Below are 21,782 nucleotides of genomic sequence, written 5' to 3' on the forward strand. Positions count from 1 at the left end.
ACCAAAGGAACTTTCATTTACAATACCAATCAATCATGGAAATTATTTAAAAAAAAATGGCAAAAAAAAAAAAAAAAAAAAGTCAGTTTGTACACTATCCTCAAAATAAGATGCTTATCAAATGCATGCACATTGTTGTGTGTTCAAATACTGTTATATGAAACAAACTATACTTGCATGAACTCATCCACATACATAAAATAGCACTCCAAGGCACATATTCACCATAAAGTTTAGATCTTGGAGTGGAACACATGGTTTGTGTATTTGCTCAAAATAGGTGTGGTGGCTTGAGTAAATGAAATGAGCCAACATAAATGTGAGGGGGGGGTGAGAATTTTTAAATATGTACAGCACAGGAAGAATAAACTAAAATGAACACAACACAAAAGCAGACGTCACTGTTTCTGCTGCATGGCTTCTTTGCGGGCTGCATCCTGCAGCAGTTGAGTGTCCACTTCATCTGCAGGCAGCTGGACGTAGCGCACAACTGACCCACGGATGAAACAGTTTTTCACCGACAACTGCCAAATAAACACAATTTTAATACATAGTTTTTTTTGTTTTTTTTTTGGGGGGGGGGGGGACAATCCTTCCTGACTTACCATGTGTGGATATTTCTCAGGATCAGTCACACTGATATCTGTGAGCTTGATGTTCAGATACTAGAAAATCAAATCGCTCAGAGTTACAGAGGCGAAACAAGACGCACAAAAAAACCTGCGACTAGAAGCAGAGGTTTACATCTCACCTGGTCAACGGAGTGAAGGGTCCCACAAATACTGAAACAGGACACAAGTGATTCTAATCAGCCTTGTACTGACACTTTGGGGAGATATATATATATATATATACACACACACACACACACACACACACACACACACACACATATATTGTGGGGACGGTGCTCTGCTCAGTGGCACCTTGGCAGATCGGGATTCAAACAGGCAACCTTCCGATTACAGGGCCGCTTCCTAAACCGCTAGGCCACCACTGCCCCTCTCTATACATATACATGTGTGTGTGTGTGTGTGTGTGTGTGTATATATATATATATATATATATATATATATATATATATATATATATACATACATACACACACACACACACACACAAATATAAGTTTACAGACTTGACCACATTCTTTTCAGACAGTGAAGGCTGAACTCACCTTAAGTCGTTTTTCAGCTCAACTACTACGTCCTTTCCCACCAGGGATTTGAAGAAAGAATAGAACAGCTGCAGACAGAACGCAAAGTTGAATCCATTCACGTATTTAAACATTAATTGAAACCGACGCAGGACTTTTATTTTTTGCCTTTAAATTGTTTGCTATTAAACTAAAGTTGCTCGCACAGAACAAGTTTTAAGGATAAAAAGCAGGAGAGCTGTGTGTTTAATAACCAGGAACTGGTACATACACTAAATATTTATTTCTTTGCAGCAGTTACTGCGAAGCTAAATATTTACGTGCCGGCCCTGCTTACGGGGGCCTTCATGTGCAGTTAGCATTAAACAGCAAAACGCGGCAGGACGCGGCGCGGTGAGCTCGGCATTGTGCGGAGCTCTGCGGCTTTCGGCGTTTTAGGACGCGTGAAGAGAAAAATCCTCCTACCATTTTGTAGCGTTACCTCGCGGGGCTAAAACACGCAGCTTCCTGCCCGGAAGAAGGCCGCCTACGTCATAAAACCGCGACGCGACGCCTGGAACGTTTTTTTTTTTTTTAATCAAGTCTGTTCCCATGTCCAGTTATTTAGTACATTGCTGTCCTTTGAACTTATGAAGTAAAAAAATTTGTGAGACACTGCAGCGCAGCACACGGTGACACAACGAAACGTGTCCTCTGCATTTAACCATCACCCTCGGTGAGCAGTGGGCAGCCGTGACAGGGGTCCCATCACGTTTGCATAAGATAATGTTAAATGAATGAAACAAAATCAAGTTGTGACACTTGCCTTTATGAGCACTGTAACACTAGAATTGGTAAAAGTTTCGCTTTATCAACGCACACAAAGGATGATGCTGCAAAATGTTTTGCAAACATGGCATTTTAATTTAGTAATTGGTACACACAGACACACGTGATTTTCTGAATTGGGGTCCAGCCACAGAAGTCTGCTTTTTTTTCGTGTCACAGCAGAGAATTTCTCTCTGCTCGAGGAAACACCAGTATGCTCGGAAGAACATTTATGATGCATAGAAAAGTTACCATGTGTCCCAAAAAAAAAAAAGAAAGATTTACTGGTGCCTTCGTTGAAGCGCCACATCTACATACAACAGCAATACACACCTGCTCAAGCAGATCAAAGTAAAGAAGCCTGGAAATTTAATTTCTTATTTCTGTACATTCAGAATAAAAATACTCCACTTTCTTTTTACATTTATATTTACAGTTCGATGTTGGGACCCTCTTGATAGTTTACTCAACCTCGGCTACATGTGCCACCTCCACTTCCATGGTTTGAAGAACTTCAGGCGAGTTGTCCATCTTGACAGCAGTGGGCAGACCTGCTTGCTGCGCCAGCACATAGTTCACCACCTGCATGATGCTCTGGTCTGACAGTGTGGTGACATTAGCGCCCTCGGTGACAGCCTGCACTGCTTCCATGGTCTCCACCGTCTCTTCGGTGATGAGCACGGTCTCCACGGTCTCCTCGCCAGAGGCCGCCTGGGCGGGCTGAAGCTCTGGCGGCAGGTCAGGAGCCAGGATGCTGACGGCGTGCTCCACTTGGGTGCCTTGGTTGTGGAACTGCAGTGTGTCTTTTTCAAGCATGATCTTCCCGGGCAGGTAGTCACTGTGGAACTTGGTCATGTGCTTTCGCAGCGTGCGGGCATCAATGTGAGCCTCCTGGCACACGGGGCACACATATGGACGCTCGCCTGTGTGTGTGCGTACGTGCCGTTTCAGGGAACGAGCGTCAGCCCACGCCACGCCACATGTGAGGCACTCAAAGGGCTTCACCCCTAAAGAAAAACAGTCATGAAAAAATTTATTCATAATAATCTATTCACTACATAAACTATGGAGCTTGGCTAGTATTAATGAACAGGGTTCTTACACATGTTCACAAAAGAATTTCCATGACTTTTCAAATGACTCTATGGCAAATTTTCATGACCATGTTCTCTGAAATTTCTGTGCAAATGTGACACACACAAAAAGTCTATTTTACTTGAAAAACTAAAATAACATCAGAGTTCACACAAGCTCCATTCGAACTTTTAAAAGGAGACATGTGGCTGTGGAGGTGCTGGAATATGGGAACCTCGCACATCGCACCACGTGACGTGGTTCACTACGCAAAGCGAGCAAAAGTCCTATAGACCTGCGATAGTCAGTTGTAAACGTGGAAAAATGTTTCTTGCGCAGACTTACGGGAAATATTTACTTCACGTTATACATTCATGTATCAATCAGATTTCAACAACTTTTCCACAACTTTATGTTATTTCCCCCCCCAAAACTATTCTCTTTTTTTCAAAATCCTCTTTTCAATTTCCATGACTGTTCCAGGTTTTTAATGAGCGTAGGAACCCTGAATGCTAATATGTCGTATTTTTTTTACATGTAGAATTTCCGTAAATGCATGCTGAGACGTACCCTGGTGGTTGTTTACATGACGACGGTACTCTCTCAGCTGAGTGAACTTTCGGCCGCAGTGCTCACACTCCCGCTCCAGGTTCTGCTTCACTCGCCCTTTCTTCCCATGCGTGGCCTTCTTCACGTGCCTGCGGAACAGGGCCTTCTCGAAGAACTCCTTCCCACAGATGTTACATCTGAGGAAAGCAAAAAACAAACAGTCATATCCTGAGTCCTGAAGCTTTTTCATGGGCAGAATTCTGCTTCATGTAAACCTTTTACGTCAATGCTACTTGGTCACGTTAGGGTCTTGAACACCCGACCTTCCCTCACCTGAACGGCTCAGCTATCGTGTGGGACTTGACGTGGGAGTACCAGTCCTTCTTCCAGCTGTAGCATTTCCCACAAACCTGGCACTGGAAGGGCTTCAGTCCTAAGTGCTTATTCATGTGCTGCTGCAGATCTTTGGCTTCATAAAAACTCTTATCACAGCTGAGGCGACAAAGTGAGGCATAAAACACAAAATTGTAATGCGAGCATCAGTAAGTGTCCTCGGAGCATGCGGCAAGACCACGTTCACATGGAGGTCTGAACCAGGCATTTTTTTTTTCCTGGTGTCAGGCGAGTGCGTAATGAACGAGATTTTTTGGGGCAAACATGAGCGGCCACATGGGCGTCGAATAAACGTTACATGCAACATTTTCTTGGTGTCAATTTCCGCAGAAATCCTGATGAACGTTGATGAAGGAACGCCGGCGAAACATATGGTGTTCAGAGGGCGTTCGTTTTGAGGCGTTATGGAGATGTTGACCTGAGTGAGCGACTAGCATAGTACTGGCTGACAGCACTGCTGTATGTGCTGTATGCATGAATGAATATGCCTGTGTGGTACTCACTAAGCACACTGGAATGCGCGCACCTCCGGCTTGGGCTGGTGTGCCTTCAGATGTTTGCTCAAGCCAGATGCTCTATGGAAGGACTTCCCACAGGTGGTGCACAGGTATTTAGACTCCCCTTTAAACGGAACAGAACTAAACATGAGAAGTGCTGAGCGGTGTGAGCAGCCCAGCGGGTAAGATGCTCGCCTATGAACCGGGTGTCCACGACTGAACGCAGAATTAGCCCCGAGTTGGGTCTTTCCCTGTAACTCAGGAGAATGTTAAACACAGTAGAATGTTAAACAACGAGTCGATGGACCGCAGACAGCTCTACGATGAAAACATACATTTTATACCTCGCAACGCCTCTGGGAAAAATTCGTATTCAATGTACTGTCTATACTGCTTTTATCATCCACCCATAAAAAGGAAGTTTCCAAAAACGTTCCAGACCTGTGTGAACGCTGGTGTGCTCCTCCAGGCTGCGTTTGCTGACAAAGCTCTTGTCGCAGAGCGTGCAGTGGAACTGTTTAGCAGCGTCGTGCAGCGCCCGGTGCATCTTCAGGCTGTGCTTGTGAGCAAAGGTCTTCCCGCAGACGCGGCAGGCGTGAGGCCGCACCCCCGTGTGGTTCAACATGTGGATGCGCAGGGAGTACAGCTTGGGCAGGGTCTTGCCGCAGATGTCGCAAACGAACTCCCTCTTGGCGCGGACCTTCATCTTGCCGCTGCCATCATGGCCGTCCTCTGCGGACGGCCGGGCCATGGCGGCCCGCTGAGCCTTCTGGTGTTTGTGGCGGGTGAGGTGGGCTCGCAGGGATGTAGCATACTGGAACTCTTTATTGCACAGCTGGAGGGAGAGAGAGAGAGAGAGAGAGAGAGAGAGAGAGAGCACCATGAAATCCACAAAGACACCGCATTTATTTGCTGAATAAAGTAAAAGGATGGATTTACCAATCAAAACTATTTTTGTAAGCATTACATTACTAGGCATCTTTAGTATGAAGATCTATTGAATTCTGAAAAGAATTTGATATTTATTAGATATTTTGATATCAGCATTAAACTTTGTTACCTCCTTTTTTTGACACACTTCTAATATGCTGGTATCCAAAAGTTGAACATTTAAATATGTGACTAAGAAATTCGAATTTCAAAGTAGAAAGTGTAATTCTTTCCAAACAGCAGTAATGCGATCTCAAACAATTAATCTATACAATCTGATACGTACGCTGCACTTGAAGCCACGCGCCTTCTCATGCTTCAGTGTGTGCATGATGAGAGCGTAGCGCCGCTGAAACACCATCCCACACTCGTTGCAGGCATGTTCTCCGTCCACCGCGCTCTCCGACTCCGCCTGGCCCTGGGGCTTTTCCACCAAACCCTCCTGGTCACTGGACAACGCCCCGTCATTTACACGCACGGCTCCTTCTGCTGCCCGCTCCACCTCTTCAGAACCAGCCACCTCCCCAACGGGAGAAGGCTCATCCACCTTCGTCTTCTTGGCATGTTGGGCCATGCGCACGACCCTCTTTGATAGACTCTGGCCTGCCTGTCAGTTAAAAAAAAAGGGCATATATGTCCCATTACATACAATACATGGTTGCACAGGCAAAGTTTGTAATGACAAAATTACCTTCATCGCACTCGAGCGTGGAGTCATGGGAGCATTTTGTTCCTCTTCCTCATGTTCTAAGCCCATGTGTAGGCGAACATAGCTTCCTTCACCCATAGAGCGCTGCCGCAGGCATCTCCTGTAGCGATCGCCTGAGCCGCCCTGCTGCACCTCTTGCGAAATTTCATCCAATGCGGTGGCTGACTGCTCTGGCACCACTTCCTCTGGGGCCTTTTCTACAGGAACCACCTCCTGTTTGACTTTGGCCGGGCGACCTCGCTTACGCTTTGGAGGGCCAGGGGCTGAACTGGGTTGGGGTTCAGGTTCCGGATCAGAAACAGGTCCAGATCCCTTCTGTTCTACCGGCACATGCGGAACCTCGCTGGGAGCCGTCGTTCCTGGGTCCACACTAACGAGGAAAGCACCAGGCTCCACACTCTCAGGGACAGGAGCGTCACCCGCCTGTGGCTCATCTACGGTCCAGCATGCCTGAACCACCGCCAGCGACTCGCCCGATCCAGCCTGCCCGCTGTGAGTAATCACAGTCATGGTGCCGTCCTCGCTGGCCTGCGCGCTGTGAGCCACCACAGTCAGGGACTCGCCTGCCTCCACCTGTCCAGCCTGGGTCACCAAAGCAATGGTCTCAGAGTCTCCATCACCTCCAGGTTGGGAAATGACTGCCAGGGGCTGGATAGTGCCATCCTCTCTGGCGTGGGTGACCAGAGCCTCTCCAATGGTCTGCACTGCATCCGCGTAAGCCTCCTGTTGCTCTGCGGGTGCCTCTTGGGACAGAGTCTGGCTGGGCACCGTGTCAGCCCGCTGGTAGACCGTGAGCTTCTGCTCCTCCACCTGCCTGTGGACAGACTCACAAATTTCTAGCACCTCGACCATAAGCAGGTGGCGAGCAAGCGTGACCAACTCTGCCATCACACCGAAGTTAAATGTCAAGCGGGAGGTGTAGGCAAACTCCACCAGAGGTAAGACGCAGGCCTTACTGAAGCCTAACATGAGAGGGGGAAAAAGGTTCAGGAAAGTGGTTAAAACAACTTCCTATACCTGTAATTGATTACTAAAACATGAAGACATTTGTGTGTTAACCCACAGAAGCATCTTTGCAAGGGACACCAATAATTATCAAAAATCCCCACTGGCTGCTCCATTAAAAAAAAAAAAAAAAAAAAAAGATTACAGTTCATCTTCTGGGCTTCAGAAATAAAGTAAATTCCAGCATAGAAGCCTCTACGTTTGATGTGGCCAAATTATGGGGTTTTATAGGCTAACTATAGCAGGTATGGAAAGTATTCAGACCCCTTTAAATTGTTCACACTTTGTTATATTGCAGCCATTTGCTAAAATAATAAATTTTCCCTCATTAATGTACACACAGCATGCCATATTGACAGAAAAACACAGAATTTTTGTCATTTTTGTGATATTGTGATAATATTGTTCAAGAAAAACTGAAATATCACACGGTCCAAAGTATTCAGACCTTTTGCTCAGTATTTAGTAGAAGCTCCCATTTTTATCTAATACAGCCATGACATCTTGCTCTGTTAATATCTTATGTTTCAACTGGAACACAGCTGAAAAGTGTGGCATATTTATGGACAACTTATTTTAAAAATGAACTGCTGGTATTTACGGTAATTATAAAATCCCTGCAGAAAGCCGGCCTGATCAAGTTTGCACTTTGTCCAGCTTACCTGAGAGATCAATAACTGCTTCATGACTGGATACCGCTCCTTTCTCAATGAACAGATCATAGAAGTAGTCACTGCAGGCAGCAAGCACAGCTTTGTGGGCGCGATGCTCTTCCCCCTCAATCAGGAGGGTGATGTCACAGAACTGGTTGTTGAGGCGCTGCTGGTTCAATTTGTCAAGGATGGTCTGCCCATGTTTGGGCAAAAACTGTTTCACGACACCCTTAGAGTCCACCTATCAGGCAGAGAAACATTCAGCCACGACAGAAGGTCTTTCTTTCAATATGCATCGAAATGCAAGATTAAATCAACAGTTTATTTCTGATCCATGAAATTGCAAGAGCATAAAGCCAGAGGGGGAAAAACAGACCAACACAACACTCACCACCACTAGTTTATGTTTGTCTGCTCCTCGAGAGTTCCTGGATTTACGACAGATGGGAGTGTTCTCATCTTTATCATCTTCTTCATCCTCAACATCCTCTTCTTCACTGAAATAGGTCGCAGCTGCCCTGTGTCTCCCTGGTCGCCCAGATGATGCCGGACCGGTGTCATCTTCTGCTAAGCCTCGCCCACGATCTTGCCTGCCTTGGCACAGACTGCACTCTCTGATGAAATCTTTCACTTCTTTCAGGATGCCTGACCAAAGACACCCAAGAGTAATTAAACACGTCTAATTTCTATTTAAAATCTAGACTGCAGCATTCACTCATATTTCCATTAACTTAGTAAATTATTATTTATCTATTTTTAGTCAAACAGGCTAAGCACTAAACAAAAGAAACACAAGATTAACAACAAATACAGTCATAGAAGCAAATTAAAATAAATATATATAGAAGTTGTCAGTATGCACTTTTTAACATGAGAAAGCGCAATGAATTGAGCGAAATCTTTGGAAAACTCCAGTATGATTGTGCATGTTGTACTAGTGAAGAGCTGCCCTTCACATGACATTGTTAGACCAAAGATTTTATATATTGTTAGTGTAGATAAAGTGGTGTAAAAATGTGGTGACTGATCAAAATTCTGTTAGCAAAATGTCAATATTTAAAACTAATTATATTTACGGTCACTAATAAAAATGAGAATGGTGTCGGTCGACATTTCTAAGCGATAACAACAGTAAAAACTACGGACGTTAAAAGCAATTCAGTCCGAGAAAAGCGCTCATTTCCTACACAGCCCACTAAGCAGTGCGCAAGGCATGACAGGATTACATTACGCTTAGACCCTACGTAGTGCCCTACGGAGGCATTTAGGACCCCGCACCAGACATGACTGACGTCAGAGACGGGCACTTAACGCTGGCCACGCCGGCGACTCGCGACACGTTTGGGGCAGCGACTGGCTCGCCCGTGGCCCGGTATTCACCTCTCCACCAGTATTTCTGCGAAATCGCCTCCCACGTCTGGTGCTGGTTCAGGTGCTCCCCCCCGGGGGCGACGTGCGCCTCCACGACAAGCTCCTTCCGCCGCTCGGCCTGCAGCACCACCTCCAGCTCGGTGAACTCATCCTGGCCCTTCTGGCGCCGCTGGTAGTACAGAACTCCGCTGCGCACAACGTAGCAGGCGGCGGCCTTGCGTATCTTCCGCTTGGTGTTGCCGTGCGTTCCGGGCGCGTAGGGCTCCCTCTCGTCGGTCAGGTAGCGCCGGATGGCTATATAGCTCTCCTCGCAGGACATTTAGCCCGAGTGAGTGGAGCCGCGCAGCGCGAAACTAAAGGCTACGTCGAGCGCGCTTTCTGGCACCTAAAAAACGACGAACAATATTTCAGCCGTTGTCCGTTTCCATAGAGCACCGCGGGGGACGCGAAGCCGCCGAATCTCTGATTTGTTTTCCAAGTGGGAACTGCAGTTCTCGGTCGTGCGGGGTAGACTTGCAAGAACAGACAAAATGGCTGCTGCACAGCCGGAAGTGACGTTGGGCCCTTTGGCCGGCAGTGTTGTCAGACGTGCTCTAGATGGCGGTGTTCTCCAAATAATCAGAATGACGAAAATGGTGTGATGGAATTTAGATTAGAGACCAGATGCTTGGATCGCCACTTCATATTCTCAAGCTCAAAAAGCGCAAATATAATAGACATTAGAATGAAATATATATTAATTATAAACTAATTACTTATAAATGCACAATGGGGATATGAGAGTTAAGATAAAAGGGCACAAATATGGATTCAAATTGATTATTGGTATTAATGGATGAAGGTAGACAAATAATGAACCGTGCCAGTGTCCATGAGAATAAATATTATTAATGTGTTCAGTACCATTGCATGCATAAGTCTGACAGCGTGTGCAGGCGTGCTGAGCACAGTTCAGCTCCATGTCATCTTGATGTAATGGCGTCAGTGTGTAATATTATAGGTATTCTATTTTCTACATTGCTTTTAGCTCTTGCATCCTGGTAACACAATGTGTCAGAAATAATGGTCTTGTGGTCACATGGATATAGTTCTTGTTAATACAGTAGACAGAACTGGTTGCATTAGCAAAACCAGTACAGTGTACCATCATGAACAGACCAGTTCATTTGCATATGACGCTAAAGATTATAATTGCAGTTTAGTATAAAGAGCAAGCACTGCATAACAGTGTAGCAGATTGATATGTGATTTTAGGTGTAACATAACCAGAGGTCAGGGATCAGGTGGACATTAAATAATTTAAGACAAGATTATGATGCTTGCCGTGTTTTGTGTATGTCTGGTGTCTGCACAGTTTGACAGGCATAACTAAGGCCTCTGAGAGAGGTTGCTGAGCAACAGAAATGACTCATCACTATGTTCCTTGTTATGGGTTGATAAATTCATCAATCGTAACAGCACTCTCTGCGTATCCTCATCTCTTCGCAAAATTAACTGCACACATTCGCCCCACAAATAATAAAAAAAACACACTTAGGATACAAATATTTGAGTGTCCCATATGACTAAAACACATAAAGCCCAGTGCTCTAGAATGCAGTGTTGTTGTTTGTTCTATTTCCAAGCCAATAAAGAGAAGTTTAGTGATAGATGGAAAATGTGCATCTCTTTATTTGGCATCTGTTAGAAAGGTGATATAATTTATAACTATACAGCTATACATAATTGTGTGTGAAAGGATTTCAGTCAATGTGCATCTCACATATTAGTGTGATTATACATACATATATGCAAAATGACAGTGATTAAAAAAAAAAAAAAATCACAAAAAAACCCCAGAATAATTACCATAAAACTCATATTCTTTTTCACCATTACCAGGACAGTGCAGAACCACCGTAGCTTGTTTTCTTCATCTTTATCTTGAGAATAGAACTGATATACAAAGGGACACTATGTGCATGCGTGCGTGTGTGTGAGAGAGAGCGAGAGAGAGAGAGAGGGCAAGTGTTTAGTGAGTAGATGGAGAGAAAGCAGTGGGAATAGTAGAGGGCGCCAGAGCTTTTGTGCACCACTATTACGTATTCAAGCCCAGGTCTGACACTCCTCTGGGAAAACTGTGTCGTGACTGTACACTAGTCGAGCGGCAGCAACCATCCCCCATCCTCCCGAACAACTGTTACTAAATCTTCCCTTTACCTTTAGTTCCTTTCACTCTTCCACCATGAGGATGGTGAGGGCATGCCACTAATCCAGAAGAGCTTCCTTGTTTTTTAAAATGGGTTTCTATTTCCCTGTATTTGTCCAAAGCTCGCATGAATCTTGAATAATTTACAGTAATATGCCAGGAGGAAGGTCATTCCCTTGGTATAAATCTAACTGACAGGTCTGATAGGATCCTGGCAGATGAACAGTGAGAGGAAGCCAACCCAGACGGGAAAGGTAATTATTAGAAAACGGAGCATGAATTTCTCACCTCCACCCATCACCACCATGATTGAATATGAGCTCTCTAATATTTGTCTTCTGAGTGATAGCAGCTGATTCAAGAGTTCAACAAAATCTATGTAGCTATGTCCTTCACCTGTTCCTGTTTAATGAAGTGTGGGCGTGACACGCTCAGTTAATGAATAAAAAAAAAAAAAGCAACTCTGGACTGTTGTGAAATGTGGAATTGGAAGGTCATTTGAGGGGTTTACCCTTAAGATGTAGAGGAATTGCTATGAGCAGTTTAGAGGCTTTCATGCATGGCTATAATTAATATTTATCGATCGCAATTGTCAATTGGTATCCCGCGCCCGATTTGATATGTCACTATAAGTGAGCACACTGCTGGGATGTGAGCCTTTCTGCACCATGGATGAGTATTTGTAAAGCATTATGCGCATAAACTTTGTTTTCAGAGAATTATAAGTGAGAGTGGTCAGTCGAATGCAATGCACTTGTGGTTTTAGATCAAGGGCTTCTGGCTGTCAGAACAGTGTGAGGCATGACAGTATGGGGTTTTGTAGGTTGTGTGTAATCTGCAGTTTGGGATCCTCCAGTCGCGTCAGCGTGTCCTGGTGGAAGCTGTTTTTATTTCAATAGCTGCTGCATTATAACCATGCATAGCCTGCTGGAAATATCATGTTTACTGTAAACTCTAGGCCTGCTGGTGTAAGCAAGTTGTGTGAACGTACTCTGTATAAACACTCAGAAGATTGAGAAAGCACCTCTCATACACACAGTGTCATTCCTTCCATCTTCCTGTCTGTGTCCTGCCCTCATCTCTTGACACCAGCACAGCTGAGTGTTTTTGGAATGGAACCGGGCACCCAGTTTGGAATAACCATGGAATGGTCGTATCTCTTGCTTCATATGAGAAAAAGAATTAGGCTCACCCGTACAGTACAAACACTTGCACTGTGATGAATACTCACCTTGCTTTGCACAACATCTCATGTTGTCGTGTGGGGTTTTAGACAAAGACAGAAGATAAGCTGAAACTGAAGTATAGCACATGAGCACAAGCAGGCAGCAGAATCAAGTTAACACACCGAAGACACACAATACGTAATGTAAAAAATGTTAAAATAATACAATACAGCTTACAAACAAGACAACACAGCACAACTTGCATTCGTTTGCATATAGTATGGAATGTTTGAGCATTGAATTGGAGCAGGGCGTGAAAATATCATATAAATAAATATAATGATGGTAATGGCCAGCCACTTCACTTTCTTTCACTACCGTCAAATTCATGAAATTTCACATGGATGTTCTTAAACCTCTGCACTGATTTATTCTAGCACAGGCTAGGAGAAGGCAAATTCATAATCTGTCAGATGTGGTGAAAAGTCCAATGTCACCGGGATGGCATCTCACACAGAGGTGTTGTACTGACGGGCTATTTTTATGACATTCAGGGCAGCATCCGAAGCTGCGTGACATTTTTATACTTCCTCACCAAAAAAGTGGACTAAGTGCTTCCAGAACAAAGGAAGATTAGCGGACAGAGGGGGAGCAAGATGGACTAATCACCTCTCTGCAGCGATATAGAGATCCCTGGTATTTACATTTACATTTAAGGCATTTGGCAGACACCCTTATCCAGAGCGACTTACAACGTGCTTCCATGTTACCATCGATGAAGAGATCAATTCTGGTTCACTAGGACCCCCAAGTATGAATACAATCTTTTTATTCACTCTGTTGTAGTTTCTATACATAAGTCAGAAAATAAGAAGGTTATAAGTTCATCTAAATATTCTCTAAAGAAGAAGGTCTTGGGCCAGTGACTGAGCTGAGCTGACAGAGAAGAGTCTAGATGAAGAGTCTAGGTGTCTTCCTTTTACCTTTAGCGATGGAGGGACCAGGTGAGCAGTACTGGAGGCTCGGAGTATACGAGGTGCAGTGCGAGGTGTAATAAAGGCTGTGAGGTAGGATGGTGCTACTCCATGTTTGGATTTGTAGGCCAGCATCAGTATTCTGCAGCTACTGGGAGCCAGTGGAGGGAGCGTAGCAGAGGGGTGGTGTGGGAGAATTTGGGAAGGTTGAAGATCAGTCGTGCTGCTGCATTCTGTATTAGTTGTAGAGGTCAGATGGTAGAGAGAGGTACATAAGAGACGAATACAATGATAGATTTGAAGCACTCTGAAGACTGATCTGACTCCACCTTCACTATAAATCCCTAAGCCCCGCCCCCTAATTCACAGCTCAGGGAACCCGAACCTATCACTGACTGACCACCTGAGTAAGATAATGACGACAACACCTGATCATGCTGCTTGAACACAATCTACCTTTCAATACATCACACAGTCCTACAACTGAGCTTACAAACAGAGAGCAAACAAAGTCTAGATGCCTACCTTTCCAGAAGGTACGACCTACACATGGCTCAGTCTCAGGCCAGAGAATGGCTGGAGGGCCTATTTATAATCTAACCCACAGACTAATCTGGCAGACAACACTCCGAACATTACACGATAATGTCTGTAAGGAAGTCCAATCTGAGCGCACGTTCACTCCAGGGCTTCATTGTTCACCCTGCCTGAACACCACAATAGAGGTGAAAGTGTTACGTTTGTGTTTATGAACGGGAAAGCTCTCTATTGTGTTGCAGGTTCACTTCGCATTGTAGCGCACGCGAGGATCCGCCCTTAGACACCCGGTCAACCTAGTTCTGTTACTCCCAGAGAGAGAGAGAGAGAGAGAGACACAAAGGGACGATCAGTTTTCACTTCCCTGGAGGGAAGTTGCTCCATACAAGGCGGGGGCAGCAAGGTCAGCAGCCGTGCAGAAGGCATGGCTAAGACTGGAGTTCGCCGTCCTTCACAAGGTAAAAGCGATTGAGTTCCCGCTAAGGCGCCTTTATGAGTGCTGAGACGAAGATGAGGCAGTACTCTTCTAACTTCCTCTCATGAATACCCTCACTGTGGAACACCACGCTTGTAAACTGGACTGAAGAATTAGTGCAAATGAAATAAAGGTTCATTAAGTAGGTACATTTAAATTTAGTTTCTAGAAGAAGTGCATTGGCATAGAGTATAGTAAGGAAATGATCATTACAAAATACATAAAAATATATTGAAAATAGCAGCAACTACACAAAAACACTAAGAAAAATTAAATAGTGGAGGAGATAGTAATAATTAAAGATCACCTGACATGAAAATTAGTTTTTACTTTTATATCGGTCTTGTTGGTCCCCTAATACTGGATCTCTTTCCAAAATTCAGCCTTTGTGCAGAATTGCATCCAGTTTTAGCCAGTCCCACAATGAGATTTCCCCAGGATGCCAGGATGTGTTTTGGGGTGTGTCACTTTAAATGCAAATGAGGAAGAAAATGAGGGACAAGGATGAGAGCGGTCTATAGAAGTTGAGGGGGCACAATGTTTGGCGCAAAGGAAGGAAGTCGTGTCGGCATCTTTCCAGAAAAAAATTTAATCAACAGACTGGTTCTTCAGAGTCTCGAGTGACAGAACTGAAAAAAATTAATTTGTGCTAATTTTTACATCCAATCACTGAGCAACTGCAGTGCTTTGCACGTTTGGAAGCCATGCCGGTCGGTGGAGGTAATGTTTTATGGGAGGGGATGGAAATTCTCTGGGCGGAAAAAGCATGAAAAAGATGACATAAGATGACAAATTCCAGATCTGAGGCTAGCGGACTTCGTATAAATAATAGTTAGGACTCCATGATAGGGGACCTCTCAAAAATCATTACATGTTTAAATTGCTTAATCATGAGTCCTATTGCACAGCCAGTAATGTCTAATTGTCTAGTTCTTTTTAGTTAGACTGCTCCTGCTCGTCTTCCTCTGTTGTTCTGTCCCCCCTCCACAAAGCAGAAATAAAACAAAATAAATAAGGTCATACACAAAAGTCAAGGAAGTAAGTCAGAACGGGACCACAATGAAAATAATGAGCACAAAGACATACAAAAGAAGAACTTCCTAATTCAAAGTGTGGCAGGTGCCGGCCACTTCAATGGCTGATATCAAGATGAAGTGGTCCCTTTAATGTACTCTAAACTTGACACACTGTCATAAAAGGTGCTTTTAAGAGCGAGATAAGACAATGAATCGCACAAACATGTGCCACTCAAATGGTGCACATGTGAAACTTTGCTGTACATGAACATGTAGTATGTACCACATGGGGTGTTTACTAATGCCACTGCATCCATGGCTTCTAAATTTACATCAAAAATAGCTACAAACAAGAAGGGACTGCTTGTATCTGATCAAGCAGGTCCTTTGCAGAAATGTAATTATTAAGGGTCACCTATTATGAACATTTCCCCTTGTGAGATTAACATTAAAATGTGTTCTACTAGTCTGTCTATGGTTCTGCAGTGGCTAGAAATGGCAATATGAGCTTTGGTCATTTTGTTTGCATCGTTCAGAGAGTGGCAGCTGAGACAGTCAGATCTGTAATTTCTGTAAAAGGAAATCTCATTGTGGGACTGGTTAAAAGTGGCTGTAATTTTGTAAAGGTTGAATTTTGTAAAGAAAGTGAAAAACTGAAGTGATTGTCATTGTGAAACACTGCAGCACAGCACACGGTGCACTCAGGCCACCAGTGCGACGTTGAAAAGTATTCATAGACGGTATTCATAGGGGGCAGTGGTGGCCTAGCGGTTAAGGAAGCGGCCCCGTAATCAGAAGGTTGTCGGTTCGAATCCCGATCCGCCAAGGTGCCACTGAGGTGCCACTGAGCAAAGCACCGTCCCCCCACACTGCTCCCCGGATGCCTGTCATGGCTGCCCACTGCTCACTCAGGGTGATGGTTAAATGCAGAGGACACATTTCACTGTGTGCACTGTGTGCTGTGCTGCTGTGTATCAAATGTGACAATCACAAAAAAAAACAAAAAAACTAAGGGGATGTTGACAGCTCTGCCTCATTCTGGACTATTTAAATCCACTATTCTGTTTCCCTTGTGCATGGAGGGTTTCAGCAAACAAACACAGTCTCAGCAGTAGACATCTCAGGACCAAGCGAACCCTCCAGGTTATAATGATGGTAGTAGCCTAGTGGGTAACACACTCGCAAGACACACCGAGCAAGACACTTAATGCTAAATTGATCCAGGGGGGGACTGTCCCTGTAACTACTGATTGTAAGTCTCTCTGGATAAGGGTGTCTGACAAATGCTGTAAATGTAAATGTTTTAATTTAAACTATTCTTAATTAGTGAACATGCTATGTTGTAAAGCTCCTTGAGAATATCCCCATTTATCTCTATGCACTGGTAGGAGAACATCCTGTCCAGGGATTCGTGAAGAAGAAACTGTTTGTCTATGGCAATGAGGCATTAGTGACATTCACTGGCAGGGTAGCCAGGTGTTGTGAGCATGGACTTGTGTTTTCCCTCCTTTCTTCTCAGCCTGGGACTTTGGCCAGAGCTCAAGATTAGTTCCCCGACACCCTTCAGTCCAACCCTTACACAATCAGTCATGAACTCTCGTGAGAGAGAATTCATAAAACAATGGAGAAAGTGCAAAGTACAGCCTTTCTGAATGCCTTCTGAAGTAAATTGCATCATCCCTGATATAACTGGTGGTCTTTTCCATAAAGGTATTTGCACAGGGCTTTTTTTCAGCATCCAGAAATGTAAACTATTCTTTAAAAATTTAATGGGGTAGGCAGGATGCTGATTAGGTTCATTCCAGTACATTCCGGTTTGGTAGGCAGCTCAGTACCGGGTTATCTGAACAACCGAGAGATTTGGCAAGCCACTGATTTAGGAAGAGTTTGGCATTAAATCCCCTGATTTATTCCACTAGGCTTAATCAGCCATGAAGTCGCGGAAGCCCACTGCCGCAGAAATAATGGCTGCTTTGTCAAAGGATGCCGTCTGCACAGACAGAGCCGTGACCTGGTGGCTCGTCTTAAAGCTACGGGGCTGTGTTCCCAAGACGTATAACGTTCTTCCCAAAATAGCACAAAGCAATTCCCCCACCACAATAAATCACAGTGACTAATACAGATGAAAAGGCTGTTTGTGTGAAAGTAATCTGCATAATCACTGTTGAGTAACACTGACCCAAACCTACTAGTTGATAAGTAATAGTTTCCTAAGCAAATGGTTTCACGTATTTACGTTTACAGCATTTACCAGACGCCCTTATCCAGAGTGACTTACAATCAGCAGTTACAGGGACAGTCCCCCCCTGGAGCAACTTAGGGTTAAGTGTCTTGCTCTGGGACACAGTGGTAGTAAGTGGGATTTGAACCTGGGTCTTCTGGTTCATAGGCGAGTGTGTTACCCTGTTAACTTTTGGAAAGTGCTTCCTAAATGTTTGGCCAATTGTAACAAAAGTAAAGGAGAAAAACCAAAGCAAATAACATTCAGAGAAATTAGAATGTTCAATTGAAAAATAGCAGTGAAAGTGGTTAGTTGACTTCTCATTTTTTCTTGTTCTGCTCATTGACCGAACCAGAAGGAAATTCTAATTCGGAGTTGCCTTTCTGTGTCCTTTACAAATGCACAAATGTACTTGCTTGACCAAGTGCAGATACCTACATGCATAATCTGATATTCCCATTTTTGTTGTTCATCCTGGTTATGTTTAGAGATGGGGTCAGGGTGAGGTTAAGGTCCAGGATAAACTGCAACATAAATACACATAACATACTGTAGACCTGCTAGAAGGGAGTTACAGTAATCCAGTCGTGAGATGACTAGGGACTGGAATACATATGCAAGACCCAGACTTATTGATACATGCACGTTTTATATCCCTAGAAGAGGGATATGTAATAAATAAAGCTGTAGTTTCATGCTAAGGGAGGCTAGAAGTACATACAGCATTACAGTTAAATACCTATTTCATGAAATCAGTTGTAATCAGAATAAAGTTACATTCTTAAAAACTATTCATCATTTATGGCAATACTTTCATGATGATATTTTAAAAGAAATTTCCTGATTTAAAACAAATTGCAAATTTGTGTCTGCACCATACTAGGCTACGCACACATGTCCACACTTCTGTAGCTGAAATTCAAGGATAATTTCACATTCATCCAGGGCAAAGGAGGCCACAACATTATTGTGAAGTGCAACATCTGCTTGCCAGAAGAAGAAATGCTTGCAAAATGTGTCTGGACACTTCACTTCACTACTTAGCGGTCAGATACACACTTAGCAGGTCTGGCTGCTTAGCAGCAAAACAACAACAACATCAAAGTCATTTTATAATTATGATTTAATTCATACGTGTATTCTTGTGCAGTGCAGTGCCATTCATGTGGATCACATTTCCAGATCGAGACAAACTAATCATACTGTTCAAATGCCACACACATCATAAAGTAAGGCACTCTTTTAGTAATGTTTTTCATTTTGAGTAATCCATTTTTTTCCCATGTGTTTTGCAAACTATAGGAAAATACTTGTAATACTGATTATATAATAATATTTGTAACACTGATTCACTGTGGTGAACATAATGACCATCATTTCAAATAGTTACTTTTGTACATCTGGCAATGAAACTAAGACCCTTTGAGATGATCAGTCTTTCATTCCAGCCTTCAGGTTGACAACAGTAAGTGCAAGCCTGAGATTCTTTACTTCTTCACATTCTATCCTTGGCCATACCCACTTCGGCCTTAACTGGAAATAAACTACTTTGAACAATTCAGATACTTCTGCTGCAGGATGAAATTAAAATTCTCTTTAAACATGCAACATTCAGCTTTAAACAGCAATGTTTACCAGAGAAGACAAGGCTCCAGAACCCCCAACCAAAACGAACAAAATCATGGTGTTCACCTCTTTTCTCGTCCAGGCAGTGCTGGGCTCTTTCAAAAACAGCCAGGGCCCTGCAACATCCATTCGTTTTAATGGCTTAATCTTGTTTTTCACACAGAATTACAGTATGAAGCATGAGCCACTTATAGTCCACAGAGCTAATTACCCCAATTACCCTCGGAGGTATCCTGTTTGTCTCACTCATCGCTCTGGCTGCGTTTGCCTTTCTGTGGAGCATGGCTAATGACACGTCACCTACCTATCTTTCTGATGATCTGAGATCAGGATAAAAAGCTGCCTAGGGTGGGCTGTACAAATATCATCTGCTAACAGAAGTCTCAACCACACAGTGCTGGTACCACACAGTGCACTGTACTAATTTCCCAAGTTGGTTCTTGTAAAAAGTTTGTGGAGAGGGAGATTTTCTTTTCCGGCTTGACATGTTAAGGTTGGTTGTAGCCTAAAAATGCCATAAATGTTAATGGAATGTAGGTCCCCCACTGCTTAACGGTGCTATCCCGATCATTCCATAATTATACATCGTAGTGACTGCAGGTTCCAAAAATGATTGCAATTAAAGCCTGACAGAGCCCTTCTTTCCTCCAAAAAGCCATAATTACAGACATTTAAGCTTAAATAGTGTTTGCATTGAAATCGTTTGCGTTTAACCCTGTATAATTAAAACCGAGAGAAAGGGTGAACTGAGAGCCAGCAGACAACTTAAAGGAACTGGAAGGTTGAACTCATAGACATCTGACTCACCACGCATTCTGCTGTAAGTGAATGCTCATTCGAAGGGGGTCTGCACCATAGATGCAGTCGCGTTGCTCTGTGATGCTTAACCCAGAGCCGTAAAACAGCGGCTGCCATAAATAAACCGCAGCCAGAGCCAGCGGACCCAGTCTGGTCCCAGTGGCCTTCGTACTGTTGGTGGGAGCAGGCATCTGGCCCTGTTGTGGCCCAGGCATGTGGCCCACTGACCCCATCCAAGTCTGTCCTTGTTCAGCTGCAGGCTACACTGCTGGGAATTATGCCTTAAAAAGTTATACTAGGTCTGAGACACCCAAGGTTAATTTATTTTTAATAACTATTTAAAAAAAAAAAAAGCTAAAACTTGCACCAAAGACCTTTGACATCCTACTCTTAAACCTTGGTACAGGTAAGTAGTGAAAACACCAAGCCACACAGACAGCAGTGCAGAGATAGAGGCAGCAGGAATTACAATATACCAATATCACTGGAGACACAAGTGCAGACGATTTAGGGCGATTTATGTCCCAGTGATTTTACTGCACAAGAATTTTGAAAGGAATGAATCCTAGTATGAAATGTAAAATGTAATAGAGGTGCATACATAATATTCTTTTTATTTTCTTTTTGGCATACAGCTACCAGAATGTAAATCAGATAATAATTCAGATCAGATTAGTTGTTCTTGGTCACTTGCATCATGGTCATGGTCTCAGATATCTAAAGTTTCTGTAATATTGAAGGAGACCAGTGTTTTGTAACACAGAATGCAGAGACAATAATTTATGTAATTTGTTTAGCAGTCTGTTTGCTGTATAAATTTAATGTCAGGTATTTGTTTACTTCTGAAAATAAAAACTTGAATGACATGGTTTGCTTTCATCTGGTGACAATATGAAGTGAAGTGAAGTGATTGTCACACGTGATACACAGCAGCACAGCACACGGTGCACACAGTGAAATTTGTCCTCTGCATTTAACCCATCACCCTGAGTGAGCAGTGGGCAGCCATGACAGGCGCCCGGGGAGCAGTGTGTGGGGGCGGTGCTTTGCTCATTGGATGGTCAGCAGACTTGATGCTACAATAATACAGTAATAATTCAAGCGACGTAACCTCTGTAAATGCAATGACATCTTTAATATAATGTTAAATGTTTTTGTTGACATTATTCTTGGAAAATTAAACTCATATACCATTTTGATCAAATATGGGCATTGCTTCAGGATACTGTTTGGATGTCTGTAAGAACTACATTATGTTATTCCCAGTGGTTGGCCTAGCAGGTAAGGAAACTGACCTGTAATCGTAAAAAGTTGACTTTCATGGCTGCCCACTGCTCCCTCAGGGAACTGGGTGCACTGGGTGCTGTGCTAACGATCACTTTCACGTTTTCATTTCACTCCCTATAGCGATGAAGGCATTTTGTCTCTAGTTTATTTTGTATGGAGGAAATCTTTATGGTTTGAGCTGGCTAGTGTATTTTGTTTGTTAGTAGTTATTTGTCTCCCTTTGTGTGTTCTGAAGCATACTTGTCCATTTGTATAATGTCCGTTTGCGTTTGCTTATATTTGTTGTAATAAAGGCCTTTTTAATTTTTAATCTATTTCTGAAATATAAATAATTCTATTTCACTTGATGC

General features: G+C 43.5%; 2 protein-coding genes across 2 annotated transcripts; both read right to left on the reverse strand.

Moving 5' to 3' along the window:
- Positions 1 to 87: 87 nt before the first annotated feature.
- On the reverse strand, positions 88 to 1,681 carry smx5. The gene is made up of 5 exons (XM_029001448.1): positions 1,622 to 1,681; positions 1,178 to 1,245; positions 752 to 782; positions 606 to 665; positions 88 to 524 (listed from the first exon to the last, which is right to left on the reverse strand). The coding sequence occupies exons 1-5, from the start codon at positions 1,622 to 1,624 to the stop codon at positions 399 to 401; spliced, it is 288 nt and encodes a 95-aa protein (XP_028857281.1). The 5' UTR covers positions 1,625 to 1,681; the 3' UTR covers positions 88 to 398.
- A 357-nt stretch (positions 1,682 to 2,038) lies between these two features.
- zbtb11 (zinc finger and BTB domain containing 11) lies at positions 2,039 to 9,665 on the reverse strand. Its single transcript, XM_029001871.1, has 10 exons — positions 9,154 to 9,665; positions 8,165 to 8,418; positions 7,783 to 8,014; positions 6,098 to 7,077; positions 5,693 to 6,013; positions 4,918 to 5,311; positions 4,483 to 4,600; positions 3,920 to 4,078; positions 3,608 to 3,783; positions 2,039 to 2,970 (listed from the first exon to the last, which is right to left on the reverse strand). Exons 1-10 carry the CDS (start codon positions 9,461 to 9,463, stop codon positions 2,426 to 2,428), a joined length of 3,489 nt encoding a protein of 1,162 aa, XP_028857704.1. The 5' UTR covers positions 9,464 to 9,665; the 3' UTR covers positions 2,039 to 2,425.
- Positions 9,666 to 21,782: the final 12,117 nt, after the last annotated feature.

The sequence above is a fragment of the Denticeps clupeoides genome, chromosome 13, assembly GCF_900700375.1.
Source record: "Denticeps clupeoides chromosome 13, fDenClu1.1, whole genome shotgun sequence".
NCBI classification, from domain to species: Eukaryota; Metazoa; Chordata; class Actinopteri; order Clupeiformes; family Denticipitidae; genus Denticeps; species Denticeps clupeoides.